The sequence below is a fragment of the Schistocerca nitens genome, chromosome 1, assembly GCF_023898315.1.
Source record: "Schistocerca nitens isolate TAMUIC-IGC-003100 chromosome 1, iqSchNite1.1, whole genome shotgun sequence".
In the NCBI taxonomy this organism is placed as follows: domain Eukaryota; kingdom Metazoa; phylum Arthropoda; class Insecta; order Orthoptera; family Acrididae; genus Schistocerca; species Schistocerca nitens.
Window position 1 is genome coordinate 1,001,117,868 of NC_064614.1, and position 23,303 is coordinate 1,001,141,170.

The window sequence follows — 23,303 nt, forward strand, 5'->3', positions numbered from 1 at the left end:
TCCCTTAATTTCTTTAGTTATTTCGATTCCATCAGGTTCTTTAGAGTTACGGCTGGTGTTATTAGTTTGCTGTGGTTGAAATTTATTCGCTGGTTCTTGACATTTTAACAGTTTTTCAAAATAATTAGCAAATACCTTACAATTTTCCTGGTTGTAGAGCCAAATTGCCATTTGCATTATTGAAGCAAAGCCTTTGAGATTGGTAAACTCTTACTTTTGTTTTGAATGTTTTATAAAAGTTTCTTGTATTGTTCTCTTGGAAGTCTTTTTCGATTTCTAAAATTTGGGCATTATGTATTTTCAGTTTTGTTACTATTCGAACTTCTAAATGCCTCATGCCTAGACTTAACTGCTGTTTCACAATCCATGTTCCACCAAGGGTGCTTTTGTTTCTTTCGAAGCGGAATTAAATTTTGTGCTGTTTTCATTAACTTTTCTTTTAGGGTTTGCCAATTGTTGGATTGTTTTTTGTCTAGTTCGCTTGTTAGAGTTGGAGTTATTTTAGCAGTGTCAAATTTTGGGATAACATTTTTTGTTTTGAAGAGTTTTTGAGGTTGAAGTTTTACTTTTATTCGTATTAGATAATGGCCAGAATCAGTATTAGCCCTTTTCCTAACTTGGACGTTTAAAATTTCGTTGTAGATAGGGTATAAAATCGCTACATGATCGATATGAAATTCCCTGATGAAATTATTGGGTGCCGCCAAGTTTTTTGTTGAGAAGGGTTCTTTTTAAAATGCATTGCGCGCTTCAACAAGTCTTTGGCCATTTTGGTTTGTCCATTTTCGCACAGGAAATCTACCCACCGTTTTCTTACATTTTTTTCTCTTTACCTAACTGAGTATTAAAATCACCCATTAAAATTTTAACGTGATTTGAGAGAATTTTCGAGATGATGCTTTCTAACGTATCCCAAGCTTCGTTAACTTCTTCAGGTTTTTTACCGTTATTCTCATTGATTGCCATATGGGCATTAATTAAAGTGTTTGCTCTATTTGCGCATTTAAGGGAAATTGTCGTTAGTCTACTATTAATGGGTTTTACCTTCGCTATTGAATTTAAAATATTTTTATAGACTGCAAAAGCAACTCGCAGATGTGGTGTATTATTTCAGTTTTGCTTTTAAAAAGACGATAATTTGCCGAAATCCATGGTGTTATTCTCAATCACTCATGTTTCTTGAAGTGCCGAAATCTGAATCATCTGTTCTTTTAATGTATCTCCCAAGATATGAAGTTTATTTGGTTGCAAAAGTGTATGTTAAGTGCTGCACAAAAAAAGTATTTGTTTTGATTTTAAGTTGGCCAGAGGATTCCGACTTCCTCTATTGAATCACATTGCATTTTTACCTGGCCGCCGGCCGGAGTGGCTGAGCGGTTCTAGGAGCTACAGACTTGAACCGCGCGACCGCTACGGTTAGTTAGGTTTACGTAATTCTAAGTTCTAGGGGACTGATGACCTCAGAAGTTAAGTCCCATAGTGCTCAGAGCCATTTAACCTGGCCGCCCCAGAATCCGAAAGAGCAGTTGCGCCAGTGGATTGACCACCTGGGGTAATATTGTGATTATCAAAATTCTCCGTGATGATTGTACCCGGAATCAGGTGGAGCTGAGCAGACTCACTGAATGAACTCAGATTGTTACGACCGGAAGGGTTATTTCCAGAATATGAATTAGAGCCCCACCACTGGTGAACAGACGCTGACCTCTTTGCCGCTTGCTATAAGAGAGACCCAAATGAATTTGGTTTTATTTTGCCTTGCTCCGGGAAAGCTTATTCTGTATTTGCAGCTGTCCACCATATCTGATGGAAGATTCACTGTGCGCCACCTGTCCAGTACCCTAGGCAAGGTCGGCTTCTTAGACTTTTAGTTGCAAAGTCTTGAAGCCTGTACTACTGATTGTGAATAATATCATTCGCATCATTATATTTCGAGGTCCGACTTGTGTTTTCCTAGCCTGCCCCTGTCGTTGAAAATTAAAAATAGTAAATAGTCAAACAACATATGAAGTTCACTACAACTTCATGAACATGCACGTGGTTCCTTCTTTTTTTTTTTTTTTGTTATATTACCTCTCAAATATCATATAAATTAAATAATGTGACTCCACATGTCTTCTTATCATTAGATGTAATAATACTGTAAAGCAAAGAGGTTTTAGATGGTTCAGAGTGAATAAACTTTTGCTGTTTTCAATAAACTGTAAACAATATCATGGTACCTTGCTTGCCACACTATATATATAGGGTGAATCACCTAACATTACCGCTGGATATGTTTCGTAAACCACATCAAATACTGACGAATCTATTCCACAGACCGAACGTGAGGAGAGGGGCTAGTGTAATTGGTTAATACAAACCATAAAAAAATGCACGGAAGTATGTTTTTTAACACAAACCTACGTTTTTTTAAATGGAACCACGTTAGTTTTGTTAGCACATCTGAACATATAAATAAATACGTAATCAGTGCCATTTGTTGCATTGTAAAATGTTAATTACATCCGGAGATATTGTAACCTAAAGTTGACGCTTGAAACCTCCGACGTTCAGTTGCGTGTTGCAACAAACACGGGCCACGGTCGGCGAGCAGCATCTGCAGGGACATGTTTACGATGACGACCGTGTTTACTAGTGTGGCTGTAGTGCACTGTTGTGGTTTGGTCTAGCTGTCGCAGTGTCCGCATGTAGCGCTTGCTGCTATTGTTATTCTGCATTCGTCTCCGCACGCAGACCAACTGTAGTACACAGTGTTACCAGACGTCTGTCATAGTGTAGTGTTGTAGGAACTGTGACCATGGTGTATTCGAACTCTGAAAAGGCGGAGATGATACTCATCTATGGCGAGTGTCGACGAAATGCAGCTGAAGCCTGCAGGGTGTATGCAGAACGATACCCGGACAGAGAGCATCCAACGTGCCGCACGTTGCAAAACATCTACCGCCAACTGCATGCAACAGGTACGGTCGTAGCACGCAAACGGGTCCGTAACAGGCCCGTCACAGGAGAAGCGGGTGCAGTTGGTGTGTTAGCTGCTGTTGCCATGAACCCACACATGAGTACACGGGACATTTCGAGAGCCGGTGGACTGAGTCAAAGTAGTGTCATGCGCATACTGCATCGTCACCGCTTTCATCCGTTTCATGTGTCGCTACATCAGCAATTACATGGTGATGACTTTAATCATCGAGTGCAATTCTGTCAATGGGCATTAACAGAGAATGCGTTGCAGTTCTACCTGTTTACCGATGAAGCGGGTTTCACAAACCACGGGGCAGTGAATCTACGGAACATGCATTACTGGTCCGTGGACAATCCTCGCTGGCTCAGACAGGTAGATCGACAGCGACCGTGGACTGTAAATGTATGGTGCGGAATCATTGGCGACCACCTCATTGGTCCTCACTTCATTGGAGGGGCCCTAACAGCTGCAACATTCATCGCGTTTCTACAGAATGATCTGCCAACGTTGCTCGAAAATGTCCCACTGGAAACGCGTCGACGTATGTGGTATCAGCATGATGGTGCACCTGCACATTCCGCAATTAACACTAGGCTGACCCTTGACAGGATGTTCGACGGGCGTTTCGTAGGACGTGGAGGACGCATAAATTTGCCAGCCCGTCCTCGTGGTCTTACACCTCTGGACTTCTTTCTGTGGGGTGCATTAAAGGAGAATGTGTACCGTGATGTGCCTACAACCCCAGAGGATATGAAACAACGTATTGTGGCAGCCTGCGGCGACATTACACCAGATATACTGCGGCGTGTACGACATTCATTACGCCAGAGATTGCAATTGTGTGCAGCAAATAATGGCCACCACATTGAACATCTATTGGCCTGACATGTCGTGACACACTCTATTCCACTCCGTAATTGAAAACGGAAACCACGTGTGTACGTGTACCTCACCCCTCATGGTAATGTACATGTGCATCAGTGAAAATGACCAATAAAAAGGTGTTAGCATGTGGACGTAATGTGTTGTTCCAGTCTCTTCTGTACCTAAGGTCCATCACCGTTCCCTTTGGATCCCTACGTAATTCGGTGCTCTCCGATACACACGATCGAACAGCGGAGGAGTGGTACTCGAGCGTCAACTTTAGGTTACAATATCTCCGGATGTAATTAACATTTTACAATGCAACAAACGGCACTGATTACGTTTTTGTTTATATGTTCAGATGTGCTAACAAAACTAACGGGGTTCCATTTAAAAAAACGTAGGTTTGTGTTAAAAAACATACTTCCGTGCATTTTTTTATGGTTTGTATTAACCAATTACACTAGCCCCTCTCCTCACGTTCGGTCTGTGGAATCGAATCGTCAGTATTTGATGTGGTTTACGAAATATATCCAGCGGTAATGTTAGGTGACTCACCCTATATATATATATATATATATATATATATATATATATATATATATAGTGTGTGGCAAGCAAGGTAACAAGATATTGTTTACAGTTTATTAAAAACAGCAAAAGTGTATTCACTCTGAACCATCTAAAACCTCTTTGCTTTACAGTATTATTACATCTAATGATGACCTTTCTACTCCTGATAGTTTAAGATATAGATTCAGATTTTATCAAGATGCAGATGTATGTTTTCCACAAAAGAAAGTTCATCCGTTTTTCCACGGAATGTGAAGGGCATTTTGTCTCTTGCTTACCAAAGCTCCACTTGTACTTCAGCTCCGAGTATGTCGATGGCATAACTGAAAAAGAAAAGTATTTGTATACAGCAATAACAATAATAACAATAATAAAGAAAAGTTTTCATAATAGAACGTGCGAACTATTACGTAATTGTTTGTCTAGAGCCAAACATGCCTTGTTCTGAAGAAAGACGTAATCTTATGAACATTAGTAAATCAATAATTATGACAAAGAGGCTATAGTATATTGTAAAACTACTACTTTAGGCGAATACAAGAGCACACATCAAGTAGCTTCACGACAATTATAGCACGGCTGAAATTTAATCATTGGAAATTCAAGAAATACCATTATCGGCTTAACCTAAGCGCCACCCCTCTACATCTTTGCGGAGAGGAAGAAGATACACACACGCACGCACACATACACACACACACACACACACACACACACACACACACATATTAACGTGATTGCAAGCAATCTCCGGCTCCATGGACATCATCTTCCAAGCAACCTTCACATAGGGTTAGCATCCAACGATATAGCAAAGTATAAACTGCAGTACGTGTTCGTCAACAGCGCCAACACCCCGAAATAGCTCCCTGGGCTGCTAATGTAATGCTCTTAGCAATCAGACTGCCAGGGGAAATCTAAAGCTCAACTAACTGACCATCTTCCCACGTGGTACTCAGCAGAATATGGAACGCTCAAGCTCTAAATGTACGTTATTATGTACCTCCTATATGCATTTGCCTGAATACTGGTGTAACTAATCGTATGGCTGTAGTGCCCAAAGCAGGTTCTTGTAAACTATACTCCTGATCTGTCTAGATGGTACTTACACACCTACACAAATATTCAGTTCTCTATTCGCAGTTTTTAATACAATTATTGCAGGACATACAAAAGAACATTTTACTGTTAGTTTAGATAAATAGTCATCAACATGGATTGAATTGAGAATATCTCAAAAGCGTATCAACGTCATTTTATCATTTCTTATTTTGTTCCCATAAGGATTTTTAGAACATACTACCTCTGTGCATCCTTTATTACATTTTCGTCTTGTTTACTCGCTTCATTATACTGTGATTGTAAAACTTGTTTTATGTCGCTGTTGGTCATTTGTAAAGCAATGCAACTTCGTACCAGGGTACGACTTACACTAATGTCTACTTTGAATTGTCAGAGAAAACTGTTATCTGTAATATAACATTTCCAACGTTCAGTTGGCTGTGTGAGCACGTCCCGAGAACTAATAAATTAAAAGACACTGTTTTCCCACAAATTAATTTTGTAATTAATGAAAGCATACAAAAGCTACTACCATCTTAAATATTCTTTGCTGTAAACTGATGCGCTTTTGAATCCAAATTAGACTTACCATAGAGGTATTCGATTATCATTGCAATGCCGTACACCTGAAAAGAAACGGAAGTATCATCAGTTCAACGTCGTCAACGATTACTTCACAGTGTCCGATAAAGACAAAAGAATAACATAATTAACATCTCAAATGTCCATCACACATAAATTCATTTCATAATTGGAGAATTACGAGGATAAGATAACGAGGTTGGTACAAAATTAAAGGTAAAATCATATTTCTCATGATATTTTCCATTGACTTTAATGTACTTGATCCATTGAGCTTACCTTTTATTTATTCTCTCGAAACAGAAATTATTTCCATTATATTAACAAAACTGGGAATAATCCCCCTCCCTCCACCACCAAGCCATGTTTTGAGGTTAGGAACAGGAAAACCGGCTATGGAATGGTAGGAATGATTTCAAAGCTCAGCTCGTCTCCTGTTGCCTTCGCAACTAGCCACTATGTCAGCAGTCACGGGTCAGTTCTCTCACACACAGCCATGAATGTTGATACAGAGTCCTCACGTACTTTGTTTCCAACTTGGGTGTCGTAGAGTACTTAAATAAAAATGTTTTATCGTCACACTACACTTGGTAGTATCTATTTACATAATATGAGTGATACCCATCACCTATAACTGCATGTTGCATTATATCGAAACTTTCCAAAGACTCGTTATCATAATTAGCCCTCTCTATAGCCATATCACTTTAAAAAAATTTTCTGTTCTTGTTCTGGTCTTCAGTCTAGAGACTGGTTTGATGCAGCCCTCCATGCTATCCTATGCAAGCCTCTTCATCTCCCAGTACCTACTGCAACCTACATCCTTCTGAATCTGCTTAGTGTATTCATCTCTTGGTCTCCCTCTACGATTTTTTCCCTCCACGCTGCCCTCCAATACTAAATTTGTGATCCCTGGACGCTTCAGAACGTATCCTATTAACCGATCCCTTCTTCTAGCCAAGTTGAGCTACAAGTTTCTCTTCTGCCCAATTCTGTTCAATAACTTCTCATTAGCTATGTGATCTACCCATCTAATCTTCAGCATTCTTCTGTAGCACCACATCTCGAAAGCTTCTATTCTCTTCTTATCCAAACTATTTATCCTCATGTTTCACTTCCATGCATGGCTACACTCCATACAAATTCTTTCAGTAACGACTTCCTGACACTTACATATATACTCGATGTTAACAAATTTCTCTTCTTCAGAAACGCTTTCCTTCCCATTGCCAGTCTATATTACATCCTCTCTACTTCCTCCATCATCAGTTATTTTTCTCCCCAAATAGCAAAACTCCTTTACTACTTTAAGTGTCTCATTTCCTAATCTAATTCCCTCAGCATCATCCGACTTAATTCGAATTCATTCCATTATCCTCGTTTTGCTTTTGTTGATGTTCATCTTATATCCTCCTTTCAAGACACGGTCCACTCCGTTCAACTGCTCTCCCAGGTCCTTTGCTGTCTCTGACAGAATTACAATGTCATCGGTGAACCTCCAAGTTTTTATTTCTTCTCCATGGATTTTAATACCTACTCCGAATTTTTCTTTTGTTTCCTTTACTGCTTACTCAATATACAGATTGAATAACATCGGGGATAGGCTACAACCCTGTCTCACTCCCTACCCAACCACTGCTTTTCTTTTATGCCCCACGACTCTTGTAACTGCCATTTGGTTTCCGTACTAATTGTAAATAGCCTTTCGCTCCCTGTATTTTACCCCTGCCACCTTTAGAATTTGAAAGAGAGTATTCCAGTCAACATTGTCAAAAGGTTTCTCTAAGTCCACAAATGTTAGAAACGTAGGTTTGCCTTTCCTTAGTCTGATATCTAAGATAAGTCGTAGGGACAGTAATGCCTCACGTGTTCTAACATTTTTACGGAATACAAACTGATCTTCCCCGAGGTCGGCTTCTACCAGTCTTTCAATTCGTATATAAGGAATTCGCGTTAGAATTTTGTGGCGCTGACTTATTAAACTGACAGTTCGGTAATTTTCACGTCTGTCAACACCTGCTTTCTTTGGGATTGTAATTATCATATTCTTCTTGAGGTCTGAGGGTATTTCGCCTGTCTCGTACATCTTGCTCACCAGATGGTAGAGTTTTGTCAGGGCTGGCTCTCCCAAGGCTGTCTGTTGTTCTAATGGTATCCTGTCTACTGGCTCAAAAAATGGCTCTGAGCACTGTGGGACTCAACTGCTGAGGTCATTAGTCCCCTAGAACTTAGAACTAGTTAAACCTAACTAACCTAAGGACATCACAAACATCCATGCCCGAGGCAGGATTCGAACCTGCGACCGTAGCGGTCTTGCGGTTCCAGACTGCAGCGCCTTTAACCGCACGGCCACTTCGGCCGGCTGCTGTCTACTCCCGGGGCCTTGTTTCGACTTAGGCCCTTCAGTGCTCTGTCAAACTCTTCACGCAGTATCCTATCTCCCATTTCATCTTCATCTACATCCTCTTCCATTTCCATAATATTGTTCTCATGTACATCGCCCTTGTATAGACCCTCTATATACTCCTTCCACATTTCTGCTTTCCCTTCTTTGCTTATTTCTGGGGTTCCATCTGAGCTCTTAATATTCATACAAGTGGTTCTCTTTTCTCCAAAGGTCTCTTTAATTTTCCTGTAAGCAGTATCATCTTACACCTAGTGAGATATGCCTCTACATCCTGACATTTGGCCTCTAGCCATCCATGCTTAGCCATTTTGCACCTCCTGTCGATCTCATTTTTGAGGTGTTTGTATTCCTTTTTTGCCTGCTTCATTTACTGCATTTTTACATTTTCTCCTTTCATCAATTAAATCCAATATATCTTCTGTTACCCAAGGATTTCTACTAGCTCTCGTCTTTTTACCTACTTGATCCTCTGCTGCCTTCACTATTTCATCCCTCAAAGCTACTCATTGTTCTTCTACTGTACTTCTTTCCCACATTCCTGTCATTTGTTCCCTTATGCTCTCCCTGAAACTCTGTACAACGTCTGGTTTAGTCAGTTTATCCAGGTCCCATCTCCTTAAATTCCCACCTTTTTGCAGTTTCTTCAGTTTTAATCTACATTTCATAACCAATAGATTGTGGCCAGAGTCCACATCTGCCCCTGGAAATGTCTTACAATTTAAAACCTGGTTCCTAAATCTCTGTCTTACCATAATATAATCTATCTGAAACCCTCCAGTATCTCCAGGCCTCTATCATGTATACAACCTACATTCATGTATCTGGAACCAAGTGTCAGCTATGATTAAGTTCTGCTCTGCGCAAAATTCTACCAGACGGCTTCCTCTTTCATTTCTTACCCCCATTCCATATTCACCTAACTACGTTTCCTTCTCTTCTTTTTCCTACTATCGAATTCCTGTCACCCATGACTATTAAATTTTCGTCTCCCTTCAATATCTGAATAATTTCTTTTAGCTGATCATACATTTCATGACTCTCTTCGTCATCTGAGGAGCTAGTTGGCATATAAACTTGTACTACTGTGGTAGGTGTGGACTTCGTGTCTATCTTGGCCACTATAATGTGTTCACTATGCTGTTTGTAGTAGCTTACCCGCACTCCTGTTTTTTTATTCATTATTAAACCTACTCCTGCATTACCCCTATTTGATTTTGTATTTTTAACCCTGTATTCACCTGACCAGAAGTCTTGTTCCTCCTGCCACCGAACTTCACTAATTCCCACTATATCTAACTTCAACCTATGCATTTCCCTTTTTAAATTTTCTACCCGACCTGCCCGATAAGGGATCTGATATTCCACGCTCCGATCCATAGAACGCCAGTTTTCTTTCTCCTGATAACGACGTTCTCCTGAGTAGTCCCCGCCCGGAGATCCGAATGGGGGACTATTTTACCTCCGGAATATTTTACCCAAGAGGAGGCCATCTTCATTTAATCATACATTAAAGCTGCACGCCCTCGGTAAACATTACGGTTGCAGTTTCCCCTTGCTTTCAGCCGTTCGCAATACCAACACAGCAAGGCCGTTGTGATTAGTGTTACAAGGCCAGCTCAGTCAGTCATCCAGACTTGCACATACAACTACTGAAAACGCTGCTGCCCCTCTTCAGGCATCACACGTTTGTCTGACCTCTCGACAGATACCTCTCCGTAGTGGTTGCACCTACGGTACGGCTATCTGTATCGCTGACGCACACAAGCCTCCCCACCAATGGCAAGGTCCATGGTTTATGGACCTTCATTTTCTGTTATTCAGTAGATATTGTTTGTAGTGATAAACCAACAGTTGTATGTATGAAGACAGGAATTTAGTCGATAATTCTGCTCTCCTCGCCTACTGTAGCCGTCCGGGGTGGCCGAGCGGTTCTAGGCGCTACAGTCTGGAACCGCGCAACCGCTACGGTCGCAGGTTCCAATCCTGCCTCGGGCATGGATGTGTGTGCTGTCCTTAGTTAGGTTTAAGTAGTTCTAAGTTCTAGGGGACTGATGACCTCAGAAGTTAAGTCCCATAGTGCTCAGAGCCATTTTGAACCTACTGTGTGTTTGTTTCAATTTTGATGAATACCGTTGTATATTTTTACGTAACTTCCATCTTGTATACCGATCCTCCACTGCTCTGATAGTCTGTGCAATATATGACTGAGTTTATAAGAGGCACAAACTCTTACAACAGCTGGGCAAATCCGCCATTGCAGAACACTGTCTTGGCGCCAGCTATCCTATGAAATACAACACAGAAATTTTTGCGTACACTTCCAGCTATTGGGATGGTCTCACTAACGAATCTGTTGAAATTATATTAGCAAGTAACCTTGGAAACAGAGATGACGGTTTTTGTTTAAGTTCTGCATGGAATCCTGCTCTCTCACTTGACAAAAAAACAGAGGGACAGAGTCATATTACCTCACCCGTCGTTTATTACTAGGGTGACGGATTTTGTTCAAGTTCTGCTTGGAATCCTGCTCTCTCGCTTGACAAAAAAACAGAGGGACAGAGTTCATATTACCTTACCCGTCGGTTATTACGAAGGTTGCCTAGAAAGTAATGCACCGCATTTTTTCCTCATCCGAAAACAACACTACGAATGCGAAATGTTACGTATGTATTATTTGAAGTCTCCTGAGTGAGCTCTCCAAGTTCACCTCACTTCCAACAGATAGTGTAGCTGCAGGTCAGTTTCAAAATGGCGTCTGTAGGTGATGTACGTTACAAGCAATGTGCCGCAATCGAATTTCTCACTTCAGAGAAAGAAACTGTGGGGAATATTCGCAAACGCTTGTGCAAAGTCTATGGAGCATCCGCTGTCGACAGAAGTACAGTCAGTCGCTGGGCACAGAGGGTGAGGTCATCATAAGCCGGTTCGGCGGAGCTCCACGAATTGCAGAGGTCGTGGAGACCATCCACGGCTGTCACACCTGACATGCTGCAGCGAGCTGATGTAATTCGTGAGGACAGGCGCATTTCGACTCTGAATTTGGCGCTGCATCTGTCAATCAGCAGAGGAAGTGTGGATACATTTATCCGCACTCTTGGATATTCAAAAGGATTGGTACCAATAAGGCATACATGCCCTTGTTTCGCGCTGGAGGAAGGTCATAGAACGGGATTGAGATTACGTGAAAAAATAGGGTGTCTAGATAAAAAACCATTCTTTCGTGTGTGTAGTCCTCATTATGTTCAATAAAGGTCGAAGGAAAAAAGTGCGGTGTATTACTTTCTGGGCTGGTAGTTTCACTATCGATAACTTCTGAAGTTATCATCGTTGATTTGTGACAGCGCTAGTGTTTACAATGTGTGTGTGTGTGTGTGTGTGTGTGTGTGTGTGTGTGTCTTCTCTTTATGGAGTTTCTCTGAAAACCGAGGTTTTAATTGAGCTTGCACGGCGTTTACTTACTGCAGTTTTGTCTCGAAAATGGCAGGGCGTGCTGCTGGCGAAGTATCGGTGGTTGGGGACGACGCCAGCCGGCTACTTTCCCGTAAGTTATTTGAACAATGTATAGGCGAGGAGAAGCTAAGATCTCACAATATCCTTTTCGTTCACCCAGTGACATTTTTAAAAAATTGCATAGAATAAGAATATCACAGATATGCAGAAGTTGTCGGAAAGAACACATGGAGCAAAATGGGGGATACTGATTAGCAACAAGCCTTCGTAACAATCAGTAGGAATATAACGTAAGTGATGGAGACTGAATCAGATTGGTTTTGCCCAAAATAGGGGTCTGGAAACTACGAGAACAAGAATCCAGTACGTAGCAAAAGAATGACGACCCTTCGGGAAGATCTAGGAAGAGATGGAGAGAGGAATTACGAAGAGACAAATCAGGCAAAAAGCCCAAGTCTCACGTAGGTGATAATGGAAGTGTAAGAAGCTCAAATTGAGACTCGTGGATTTGCATTGCCATAATGACAGCTACTGAAGGAGAGGAAAAAATGATTTTCTGAAAACAAATTGTTGTCTATCGCATCCAGTTTAATTCCAGCTATGCCTACAAAGTCTCTGGACTGAGAATACACGATACTATATTCACTCTCATCTGGTCCAACTGAGTAACAAATTAATATTTTCCAATTGTGTGGATGCGAGGTAGGATTGCTATAATCTAAACGTAATAAGTAGTACCATTCAGTACATTTAAAAAAAATACTACGCGCAATATAACAACGCATTTTGAGAGGCAAACCTAGCATCGTTAGGAGGTTGATACTTTTCTGGAGCAAAAATGATGGTGGTCACTATGTCGTCTAGCAAAAGTCAGTAAACACTTTTAAGCCTCATGACATCATAGAGTCGTTTCAGACTAATACTTTAGTAAGACATTGGCTCAGGCTTGTTGTCGGTAGCGATTAAAGAAAATTTCAAAAGTCGAGAGTATATAAAATACGTCCCATCCTGTGATACAAGGTATGTGGGACCCACGGGGAGCCCATTTTCGATCAGATACAAGGAACGTAAAGACGCTTTCAGGGTTAGGAAATACAAATTAGAAGTAGCTGTCACGTGCACAAAACAGACCAAGGCCACGCTGTAGAAGGAATAGATGACAGAAATCTTGAACATGGGAAAGATAGGAAGAAAGCTCCAATTGCTGGAAGAATTAGAAACAGAATTTCAGGAAAATAAATACGAGGGCAGTCCCAAAAGTAAGATCTCCTATATTTTTTATAAGTACAGAACTCTGCGTGTGTGGCAGTCGGTCACACTGTTATGAAGAGTGCTTCACGCGCACTGTGCTACCTTGCACACGCCCCGCGGGGGCGCTCAGTCTTGGCTTGGCAGCCGTTGAGAATGGAGCTCCCGTTGGATGTTACCGCCAAGAGGGAATTGCACACAGTTATTCGGTTTTTGCACGCAAAGGGCACTGCGCCGATTGAAATCCATCGCCAATTGACGGAAGTGTATGGTGAGTTGTGAATGGATGTCAAAAATGTTCGTAGATGGTGTAGAGATTTTGCAGCTTGTCGGACAGAAATTCACGACGAACAAAGGAGCGGGAGACCGTCAGTTTCTGAGGAGACAGTGTTGAAGGTTGAGCAAAGCATGCGTGAAGATCGGCGGATCACCCTGGATGATCTCTGCTCGTTGGTTCCTGAGGTTTCCCGAAGCACCGCTCACAGAATTTTAACGGAAACGTTGAACTACCGGAATGTGTGCGCAAGATGGGTGACCCGTATGCTGGCTGAGGACCACGTGCGGCAACGAGTTGATGCTTCCCGCGCATTTCTTCACCGCCTTGCAGCTGAATAGGACAATTTTCTGGACTCAATTGCCACGGGTGACGAAACCTGGACATCTGAGACCAAACAACATTCACCCCAGTGGCGGCATCGTTCTTCGCCAAAGCCGCGGAAATTCAAACAAACACAGTCTGCCGGTAAAGTCATGACAACCGTTTTTTGGGATCGGAAAGGGGATATTGTTGGTCGACTTTATGCCCACTGGGACCACAATTAACTCTGACAGGTACTGTGAGACTCAGAAAAAACTCAAACGGGCAATACAGAACCGGAGAAGAGGAATGTTGAACAAGGGCGTACACATTCTCCATGACAACGCTCGCCCACACATCACTCGGCAAACCGTTGCTCTCCTGCAGCAGTTTCAGTGGAACTTAATCACCCACCCACCCTATAGTCCTGACTTGGCACCCAGTGAGTATCACTTGTTCCCTAAGTTAAAAGAACATTTGGCCGGAAAGCAATTCAGCTCCGACGACAACGTGAAAGAAGGGGTTCATAACTGAATAGCATGGCGGCAAGCTGGTATGACATGGGCATACAAAAACTGCACAGCGTCTACAAAAATGCATCGACAGAAATGGTGATTATGTCGAAAAATAGCTAAATGTTCAAGCTGTAAACTGATGTAAACCACTGTAGAAATAAACAGGTCTACGTACTCATAAAAAATAAGAGACATTACTTTCAGGATTACCCTCGTACATTACTTTTCTTAACGTACAAACGAAGAAAAAGGAACAAGGTTCTTAAAGCTTTTTTACCTTATTTTAATGCTGATTGATAGGTAAGAGTATTTAGCAATCTATAAATGTAGTAATTAGAGATTGGCAATAGTAGATGTAATCACAAAAGAAGTATCTTTGGAAAGAAATAAAGAGAAAATGACCTATGTAACAACATTATTGTTATGTGACTAGCATATTTAGTTTTAATTATCACCTCCAAAACATAAAGTTACGTAATTAATTTTTGTTTTTTTGCAAGTACACACAGAAATCATTACGCACACAACCGTTTCACACCAACAGCGGAGCCAAAAGAAAACGTCGCAAGTCGTTGATAGAGAGGGACTACCGTGCAGTGATTTTAATTTTCCGCATTTGGAGAGGAACAGTACTGCAACAATCCACGCTGAGTTGGAGAAAATGTATGGCAACAATACACCATCATTGGCTCAGTGGTTACGTGGCACAGACGCCTGCTTGGTAGTCAGAAAAAACTGGATGGCGCAGAACGAAAAGCCACAACATCTCTCTGAGGAAATTCGGAAGCCGCAAGAGACGTGGAAACATTGGTACTCGAACGCCGAAGTCTCACAACCGAAAAAAAGTTGGAAACCATTCATGGATCAGTTTTGAGTATCTTGCACGACATTTTTCATGTGACAAAAGTCGTCACCATTTGATTTCAGCGACTTCTCACACTCTTTCAAAGAGCTCATCGCAGCGAGGGAGCAACGTAAATGTTTCAGCTGCTTCACGCCAATCCAGATGGCTTCTTTAGCCTCCTAAAAGCCATGGGGATACGACATATTTTTCAGAATGGTAGACGACTTGCCGGAGACCCTGCTTGTAGAAGTCCGCGTCTTCATTTTGTCGTATAATGGTGCATTGCTGCCATATGCCTCCAACAGCTCAGCATGGATTGTTGCAGCGTTGTTTCTCTTGAGATGCAGGAAATTAATTACAGCACGATAATCCACTTTACCAATGGGCTCATAGACATTACGGAACTTTAATTATTGGTTGTGATATTTAAAACTTTATTATTTCCCCACGTCCTGTGAGATAAAGATCAGGAACTGGATATTTGGCTTGCAGGCATGCCTTTGATTTGGTTGCTGTGAGAGACCAAGCGTTATCTTCCTGATAATGGAGCGAGCCAGCGAAAAGTTACTGCAGTTGCTTAAAAAATCTCTGCAGTGAAATGCCATGCTGTACGTTACCTGCAAAGAGTACCATAGTTAACTTCGTACTTTCGACGTCATATCACATGTCGCTTGCCTTATCACACAAATTGCATGGCCATGCTCGATGATGCGGCATCGTCAGTCACGATGGAGACTTCACAAAAAATGGTTCACATGGCTCTGAGCGCTGTGGGAATTAACATCGGAGGTCATCAGTCTCCTAGAACTTAGAACTACTTAAACCTAACTAACCTACGTACATCACACACATCCATGCCCGAGGCAGGATTCGAACCTGCGACCGTAGCAGTCGCGCGGTTCCGGACTGAAGCACCTAGAACCGTTTGGCCACCTCGGCCGGTGGAGACTTCACAGAGACAATCCCTCGCCAAAGACAACTTTGGCAGTTGTGCAGATAGACACGGGGAGGTTTCAGCCAGTCTTGTGGATGAGATGCCCCACTTACAAACAGGGCGGGCGGTTATTAAGGGTATAGAAGGTAGGTGTACCCACTCAAACAATTCAGAACGGGTAAAATACCCACTCTAGATTTCAGGGAATACATGTATACTAAGAGAACTTTCGCGGAGCAGCTGCGCTAACTGCAGTTACAGTGACGTATTTACGGCTCAGCTCGAGTTCTCTCCTACTTTCGGGGGAGATACTCTTCTAAGCGCTAATGAAGCCACTCCAAATTGTGGTAGGTGCATCAAGAGCGTGTGATGGCGTTCCTAACACAATGTACTGGCGTAGCTGCTGCTGCGCTTTTGGGAACGCTGCGGTCCCAAAGGGAACATCAGCTCAAACCTAAGACCGCTGGTAATCATCGTGAAGTACATACAGCAGCCGTTCTGAATAGGACTGCAGCCCAGCAAACGTTCTGCTCGATCACATTTATGAATATATACATTAGAAATAACTAACCTAAAAAACGGAAAGATGGGCAGTGTCGCAGAGAAGCGCTATAAGTTCTTTCTGCATTTTTTTTTTAATTTCACGGATGGTTCAAATGGTTCAAATGGCTCTGAGCACTATGGGACTCAACTGCTGAGGTCATTAGTCTCCTAGAACTTAGAACTAGTTAAACCTAACTAACCTAAGGACATCACAAACATCCATGCCCGAGGCAGGATTCGAACCTGCGACCGTAGCGGTCTTGCGGTTCTAGACTGCAGCGCCTTTAACCGCACGGCCACTTCGGCCGGCAATTTCACGGAAATCGAGTGCTTATTGTGAGCGCTTTCCGTAGACGAGCAGTACCAGCCGTTTCTCAGACTATTAAGCGCTTATAAGCTGACACATTGCTTACCAGTTTCGCAATATAAAAAGATTGAGTGAAATTATTTTTCGTCCAACAGTGTTTAAGCTCCGGTTACTCGTCTTTTGGCGCATCAAAATTCGGCTGTGTAGTTCTGATAAAGATACCACTGGTTCCCGACGCACCTACATATATCTGACGTTGGTCCCGGAGTATGAAAACTAGTTACACAGTAAGAAATATGCTACTGGGTCTGAAAACTAAACGTAATAAATAAAAAGAATTAAAACTACATGAATTTTTCAGAAAATCGTATTTTGAAGTTAACGAGCAGTTGACTGCGTCACTCAAGAGTCGATTCATCAAAGAACCTTAAATCTCTGGAAATATCTATTCTTTAACAACCTACAGACCTCTATGAAATTGTAAAATGTTACAGAAAAGGTATTTGATGAGGAGAGAGGCTGATAAGCAACAGAGACATGTTTTTATAACTTCTGAAAAGAGAAAATGAGAAGGCACAATAATTTACGAAAATTGTGGAGTTTTTAAAAGATGTTAATGGACAATACGACCACTTCCTGAGTTCAGAGCTTTGTTCATTTGTTTATTACCATTCCTTGATCATCATTTTCTAACGAACGAAGGTTTTCTTTTTTGTGTCGATTTATAACTTACGATGGGCAATGTTGCGAGATCGTCATATCGATATTTTGCATGTTTGCTGCGACATTACCAATAAAACAGATGTAGACGATTTGTTAAATACATTTATTTCGCACCACTCAAAGGAGAGCTCACTTTTTGCCAGTGATTTTTTTGTAATGAATAGCATATATTATTAAATAAATAATACCTTAAGAATGATTTTGAATTTTATTGTGGTTTTTGTCAGTAAAAAGTCTCATTTTTATGATTTTTTTTGTTTGCTATTTCCGGGAGGAGGGAGGGAAGGGGGGGTGGGGGCGTGGAGGACCGTTTTTGGGACAACTACCCATTCAGACGGAGTATGAAATGCTCAGAGTTCGTCAGACAATTCTCAGGTCCGCTCAGAAGGTAAATTACCAGTGTTTTCTACATCTCCCCCATCATATTTCTAAAGTCTTCTCACGCAGCATTTCCAACATTTCAAATATTGTATAAATGAGCTCCTCGCCAGGCCGTGAAGGCCCATTGGACGTCGACCAGCCGCCATTTCGTCCTCTGCCTTGCAGCGTCTTGCGGATGCGGCATGGAGGGGTACGTGGTCAGCACACCGCTCTCCCGGCCGTTTTACTGACTTTCCAGACCATGGAGCCGTAGCTGCTCCTCACTTGGCATCACAAGTCTGAATGCACAACGTAGCAGTCATCTTGCCTAGGAAAAAAACTTTTTTTTATTTTTTATTTTTTTTATATTTAGGATGGTCAGGGCGTGGTACACGGAGCACTTGCACTGGGGTCTCTTCACGGCACTGCCAGTGCGTCGAGGTCCTAACCCCTCCCACCCCTTTTTTCATGTTCCCTGTTGGGTCATAGCACTAAGTGTGCAGAAATCTTAACACAAAATTCCCATTCTCCGATGTAAGAAAGACAAAGAAACCTCTTCTCTGAGTAGAAACTGAACACTGACAAAAACTTAACAATTCTTCTTGAATCACATAAATACTTTGGAAGTCGAACACGAGTAATTCTGAACAAAATGTTTTGAAGAAAAAAAAACTTTTCGTGTAACATAGAAGTTCCGGAAGCAAGGTAATAGTAAATAATAATAAGAAACCAAGTGACTTTTAATTTTCTTCTGTTCGTTCTCGTTCAAGGTGTTGTAGTGGTTCCACATATTTAACCAACACCCATTCTTTCAAAAATGATCTTCAGCATGTTGCCGTAGTGCTTCTTGTGGTTGCGATACGTCCTGATTTTTGCATATTCACACTTCATGTAAACGCGGAATTCTATCTCGTTGTCCGACCCAAGTTTGTGGATGACGTAACTAACATATTTTCCCAGTAACCAGCTAATGGCGTTGGTTTTTAATTTCGGAAAGTATGTCATGTCTGGTCTCAGGAGGAGCGATGGCGTTATATATTCCGTAGTGGATCTGGTGAGAAAGGCAGTTTGTTGCGTGATCCAATTCCAGTTATGCACGTTGCCACCACAGGTGAATCTGTGGATGAGTGTATCCACCAGATTGCATTTTCCACAAAGGTGTGTCTGGTTTAAACCGATCCCATATAGTCTCTCGTTGGTGCTGATGACATTGTTAGCTGTTTTGTACCATGCGGAAATAGCGTCTGTAGATAGCCCGGCATAGCTGATGTTCCGCCATACAGCTTTCCAGTCACAATTTGGGAATTTCGATTCAATTTTGTTTCTGCCCTCATTTAACTTCCTTTGAAGTATGATGTCGCGCGCTGTGATACGTGTGTTGCTTCTGATTTCGTCACTAAGATAACTTGCATCGAGGAAAAAATTCTTCACATACTGCAGACGGGCATTAATCCTTCGCACATCAATCGGTGCTTGCAGGCTATGGGGTGTCACAGCCTCAAAGAGCTTTGCGGTTATACATTGTGGAAGTTCTCTGAGTATATGGAAAGTCCGGCTGAGGAACAGAGCAGACGCTTTATTGCGAATATCCACCAAACCGTGGCCCCCGTTTCTGACATCCAGTATAACGGTAGTCGCACCAACCCTGAATATGTCTCCTCGCCATAAATAACTGGTAACAGTGGACATGATCCCTTTCGCTACTAGTTTAGGGATTGGAAATACCTGCGCAGTGAAATACGCTTTAGACAAAACGCAGGGATGAATCTGACTTTTTGCACCAGGTCCATAGTTCGATGGATGTTCTCCATTACAGTACCATGAACTTTCCTCCTAGTTTCCGTCCAGTTAAAAGCAGCCATCCTCATCGGACATGCCATTAAGGTTATTCCCAAAGTTTTATGTTTGTTGTCTTGTTTTGCCCATGCCAGTCGGAGATGATCTAGGCCCCGTAGATTCAATATTTTACTTTTGTTTTCATTTGTTGTCGCCCCCGACGCTAGACAATACCTTTGGATTTCTCTTTCCAGTGTAACTGTCTCCTCCTTATTCCTTATTACAACGCCCACGTCATCAGCATAAGCTCGAATGACAGTTTTCTCACCACTCAATGTTATGCCTGTTAATCTTGCGTGGACAGTGCGGAGGAAGGGCTCTAAAGATACGGAAAATAGAAGCATAGATAAGGAACTCCCCTGTGGAACCCCTCGCCTTATCTGTATGGGTTTAGATGTTTGGCCATTGATTGCTATTTTCGCATTTATACCTGTTGCAATATTTCTTAGCATGTTGACAATCTGGGGGTGGAAAGCCATTCTTGACAGCGTCGCAAAGAGGTTTCTATGACTAACGCGGTCAAAAGCTTTGTTGAAATCTATAAAGATTAAAGCACATTTTATACTTGTCACTGAGGTAATTGCAATGACGTCTCAGTATGCATATAGACTTTCGAATATCGTTCTGGTCGGAGAACAACACTGATGATGACTCAATATTTTGTTGGAAAAGGAAGAGAGTCTTTTGTTGATAATACGCGAAATTATTTTGTAATCAGAATTTAGTAGCGAAAGAGGCAGAAAATTGTTTAAGTTGGTTTTGCCTTTATTCTTAGGAATCAGTACTATTTTACTCTCCATAAACTCTGCAGGGACCGTTTTTCCGTTCAGGACCTCATTTGCCATGGAAGTGATCTTGTCCCCAATTATAGACCAGTAGCGGGCATAAAACTCTCAGGGAGGCCATCAAGTCCCGGAGATTTTTTGAGAGGTGAGTTACGCACTGCCTCATGCACTTCATCTTTAGTAATACACTCCTGGAAATTGAAATAAGAACACCGTGAATTCATTGTCCCTGGAAGGGGAAACTTTATTGACACATTCCTGGGGTCAGATACATCACATGATCACACTGACAGAACCACAGGCACATAGACACAGGCAACAGAGCATGCACAATGTCGGCACTAGTACAGTGTATATCCACCTTTCGCAGCAATGCAGGCTGCTATTCTCCCATGGAGACGATTGTAGAGATGCTGGATGTAGTCCTGTGGAACGGCTTGCCATGCCATTTCCACTTGGCGCCTCAGTTGGACCAGCGTTCGTGCTGGACGTGCAGACCGCGTGAGACGACGCTTCATCCAGTCCCAAACATGCTCAATGGGGGACAGATCCGGAGATCTGGCACGGGATACATGCGGACGTGAATTGTCCTGTTGGAACAGCAAGTTCCCTTGCCGGTCTAGGAATGGTAGAACGATGGGTTCGATGACGGTTTGGATGTACCGTGCACTATTCAGTGTCCCCTCGACGATCACCAGTGGTGTACGGCCAGTGTAGGAGATCGCTCCCCACACCATGATGCCGGGTGTTGGCCCTGTGTGCCTCGGTCGTATGCAGTCCTGATTGTGGCGCTCACCTGCACGACGCCAAACACGCATTCGACCATCATTGGCACCAAGGCAGAAGCGACTCTCATCGCTGAAGACGACACGTCTCCATTCGTCCCTCCATTCACGCCTGTCGCGACACCACTGGAGGCGGGCTGCACGATGTTGGGGCGTGAGCGGAAGACGGCCTAACGGTGTGCGGGACCGTAGCCCAGCTTCATGGAGACGGTTGCGAATGGTCCTCGCCGATACCCCAGGGGCAACAGTGTCCCTAATTTGCTGGGAAGTGGCGGTGCGGTCCCCTACGGCACTGCGTAGGATTCTACGGTCGTGGCGTGCATCCGTGCGTCGCTGCGGTCCGGTCCCAGGTCGACGGGCACGTGCACCTTCCGCCGACCACTGGCGACAACATCGATGTACTGTGGAGACCTCACGCCCCACGTGTTGAGCAATTCGGCGGTACGTCCACCCGGCCTCCCGCATGCCCACTATACGCCCTCGCTCAAAGTCCGTCAACTGCACATACGGTTCACGTCCACGCTGTCGCGGCATGCTACCAGTGTTAAAGACTGCGATGGAGCTCCGTATGCCACGGCAAACTGGCTGACACTGACGGCGGCGGTGCACAAATGCTGCGCAGCTAGCGCCATTCGACGGCCAACACCGCGGTTCCTGGTGTGTCCGCTGTGCCGTGCGTGTGATCATTGCTTGTACAGCCCTCTCGCAGTGGCCGGAGCAAGTATGGTGGGTCTGACACACCGGTGTCAATGTGTTCTTTTTTCCATTTCCAGGAGTGTAGGTGACAGGATGTCAGCGTTGTCTGTTCCCGACAATTGTGGACCTAAAATAGTGAGAAAGTCCTCGAGAGCTGCATCTTCCACTTCGGTAGGGGCATATAAGGTTTCATAGTACCTGTGGACTTCGTCCATTATTTCTTTCTGGCATGTGAGCCTCGTACCAGTATGCGTCTCGACTTCATCAATAAAAGTTTGACGTCTGTTTTTAGCATGCCGCACCAAGTGATACAGAGAAGCTGTTTCATCTGCTACAACTCATGTGGCTTTCGATTTAATGTTTAGTCCCTCCATCTGTTGCCGTTTAATGCTTTATAACTTGGCTTTTATTTTTTTTATATCTTTCAGACGAATTTCGTCATTATGGGCCTGTTGATATAAGTCTCTTAAAACTTTATAATAAAACTCCATTGTATTCCTCAACTCCCTGTGCCTCCCTGCACTAAACTGCATGACAACTTTCCGCAGCCTTGGTTTGGCCCTCCTAGTCCACCAGTCAATGACTGTTGGGTGCTTGTCTACTGTGCGGAGGCACATAGTCCACGCTACTCTTATTTCCTGTTCAGTTCTTCGTCAGTTAAAACAGAGAGATTTAAATTCCATTGGCCTCTGAATCGACGGGTTGGCTGTACACTTAAATTAAAGCAAGTTAAAAGTGTACAGTGATCGCTAAAATACACGGGAATAGTTTCAACGTTTAATAAATAATTTTGCAAATTTGGTGACACGTAAATTCTATCTAGTCTGTTGCGGGAGTGGTTGGTTATATACGTGAACCCGACTGACGTCGGGTGCTGAAGTTCCCACACATCCTTAAGGTGTAGATCACTTACTAACTTTTTTAACTGTGGCGAGTAGTTGAAATTGGGTTGTTGATCTTTCTGGCTCAAAACACAGTTAAAATCTCCACCTAGTATAAGAGAACACGGATTTCTCCTCAATAAATAAATCAGTTCATCTTGAAAAAACTTCGCACGATCCAATTTGTGGGAATTTCCTGATGGGGCGTAAAGGTTAAGCACTGTCACATTGAAAATTTTTATGCCTATGGCTCTTCCTGATTCTAGTCGTTCGATTTCAGTCACCGGAATGCCTTCCCTTATAAGAATGGCTGTACCGATATTGACTTCCGTAGAAACATTAACAATTTCAAAAAAGCCTGGGATC

At 42.7% G+C, this 23,303-nt stretch overlaps 1 protein-coding gene across 4 annotated transcripts in view; it reads right to left on the minus strand.

Annotated features, from left to right (window-relative positions):
- The window catches only part of LOC126195417 (uncharacterized), an 85,187-nt gene that overhangs the window by 40,047 nt on the left and 21,837 nt on the right, over positions 1-23,303 (minus strand). For all 4 annotated transcript variants that reach the window (XM_049934047.1, XM_049934023.1, XM_049934038.1 and 1 more), the window contains exons 3-4: positions 6,054-6,090; positions 4,681-4,725 (exon numbers count right to left, since the gene is read on the minus strand). In XM_049934047.1, coding sequence (XP_049790004.1) covers positions 4,681-4,725; positions 6,054-6,090 — 82 coding nt within the window. The remainder of the gene's footprint in view (positions 1-4,680; positions 4,726-6,053; positions 6,091-23,303) is intronic.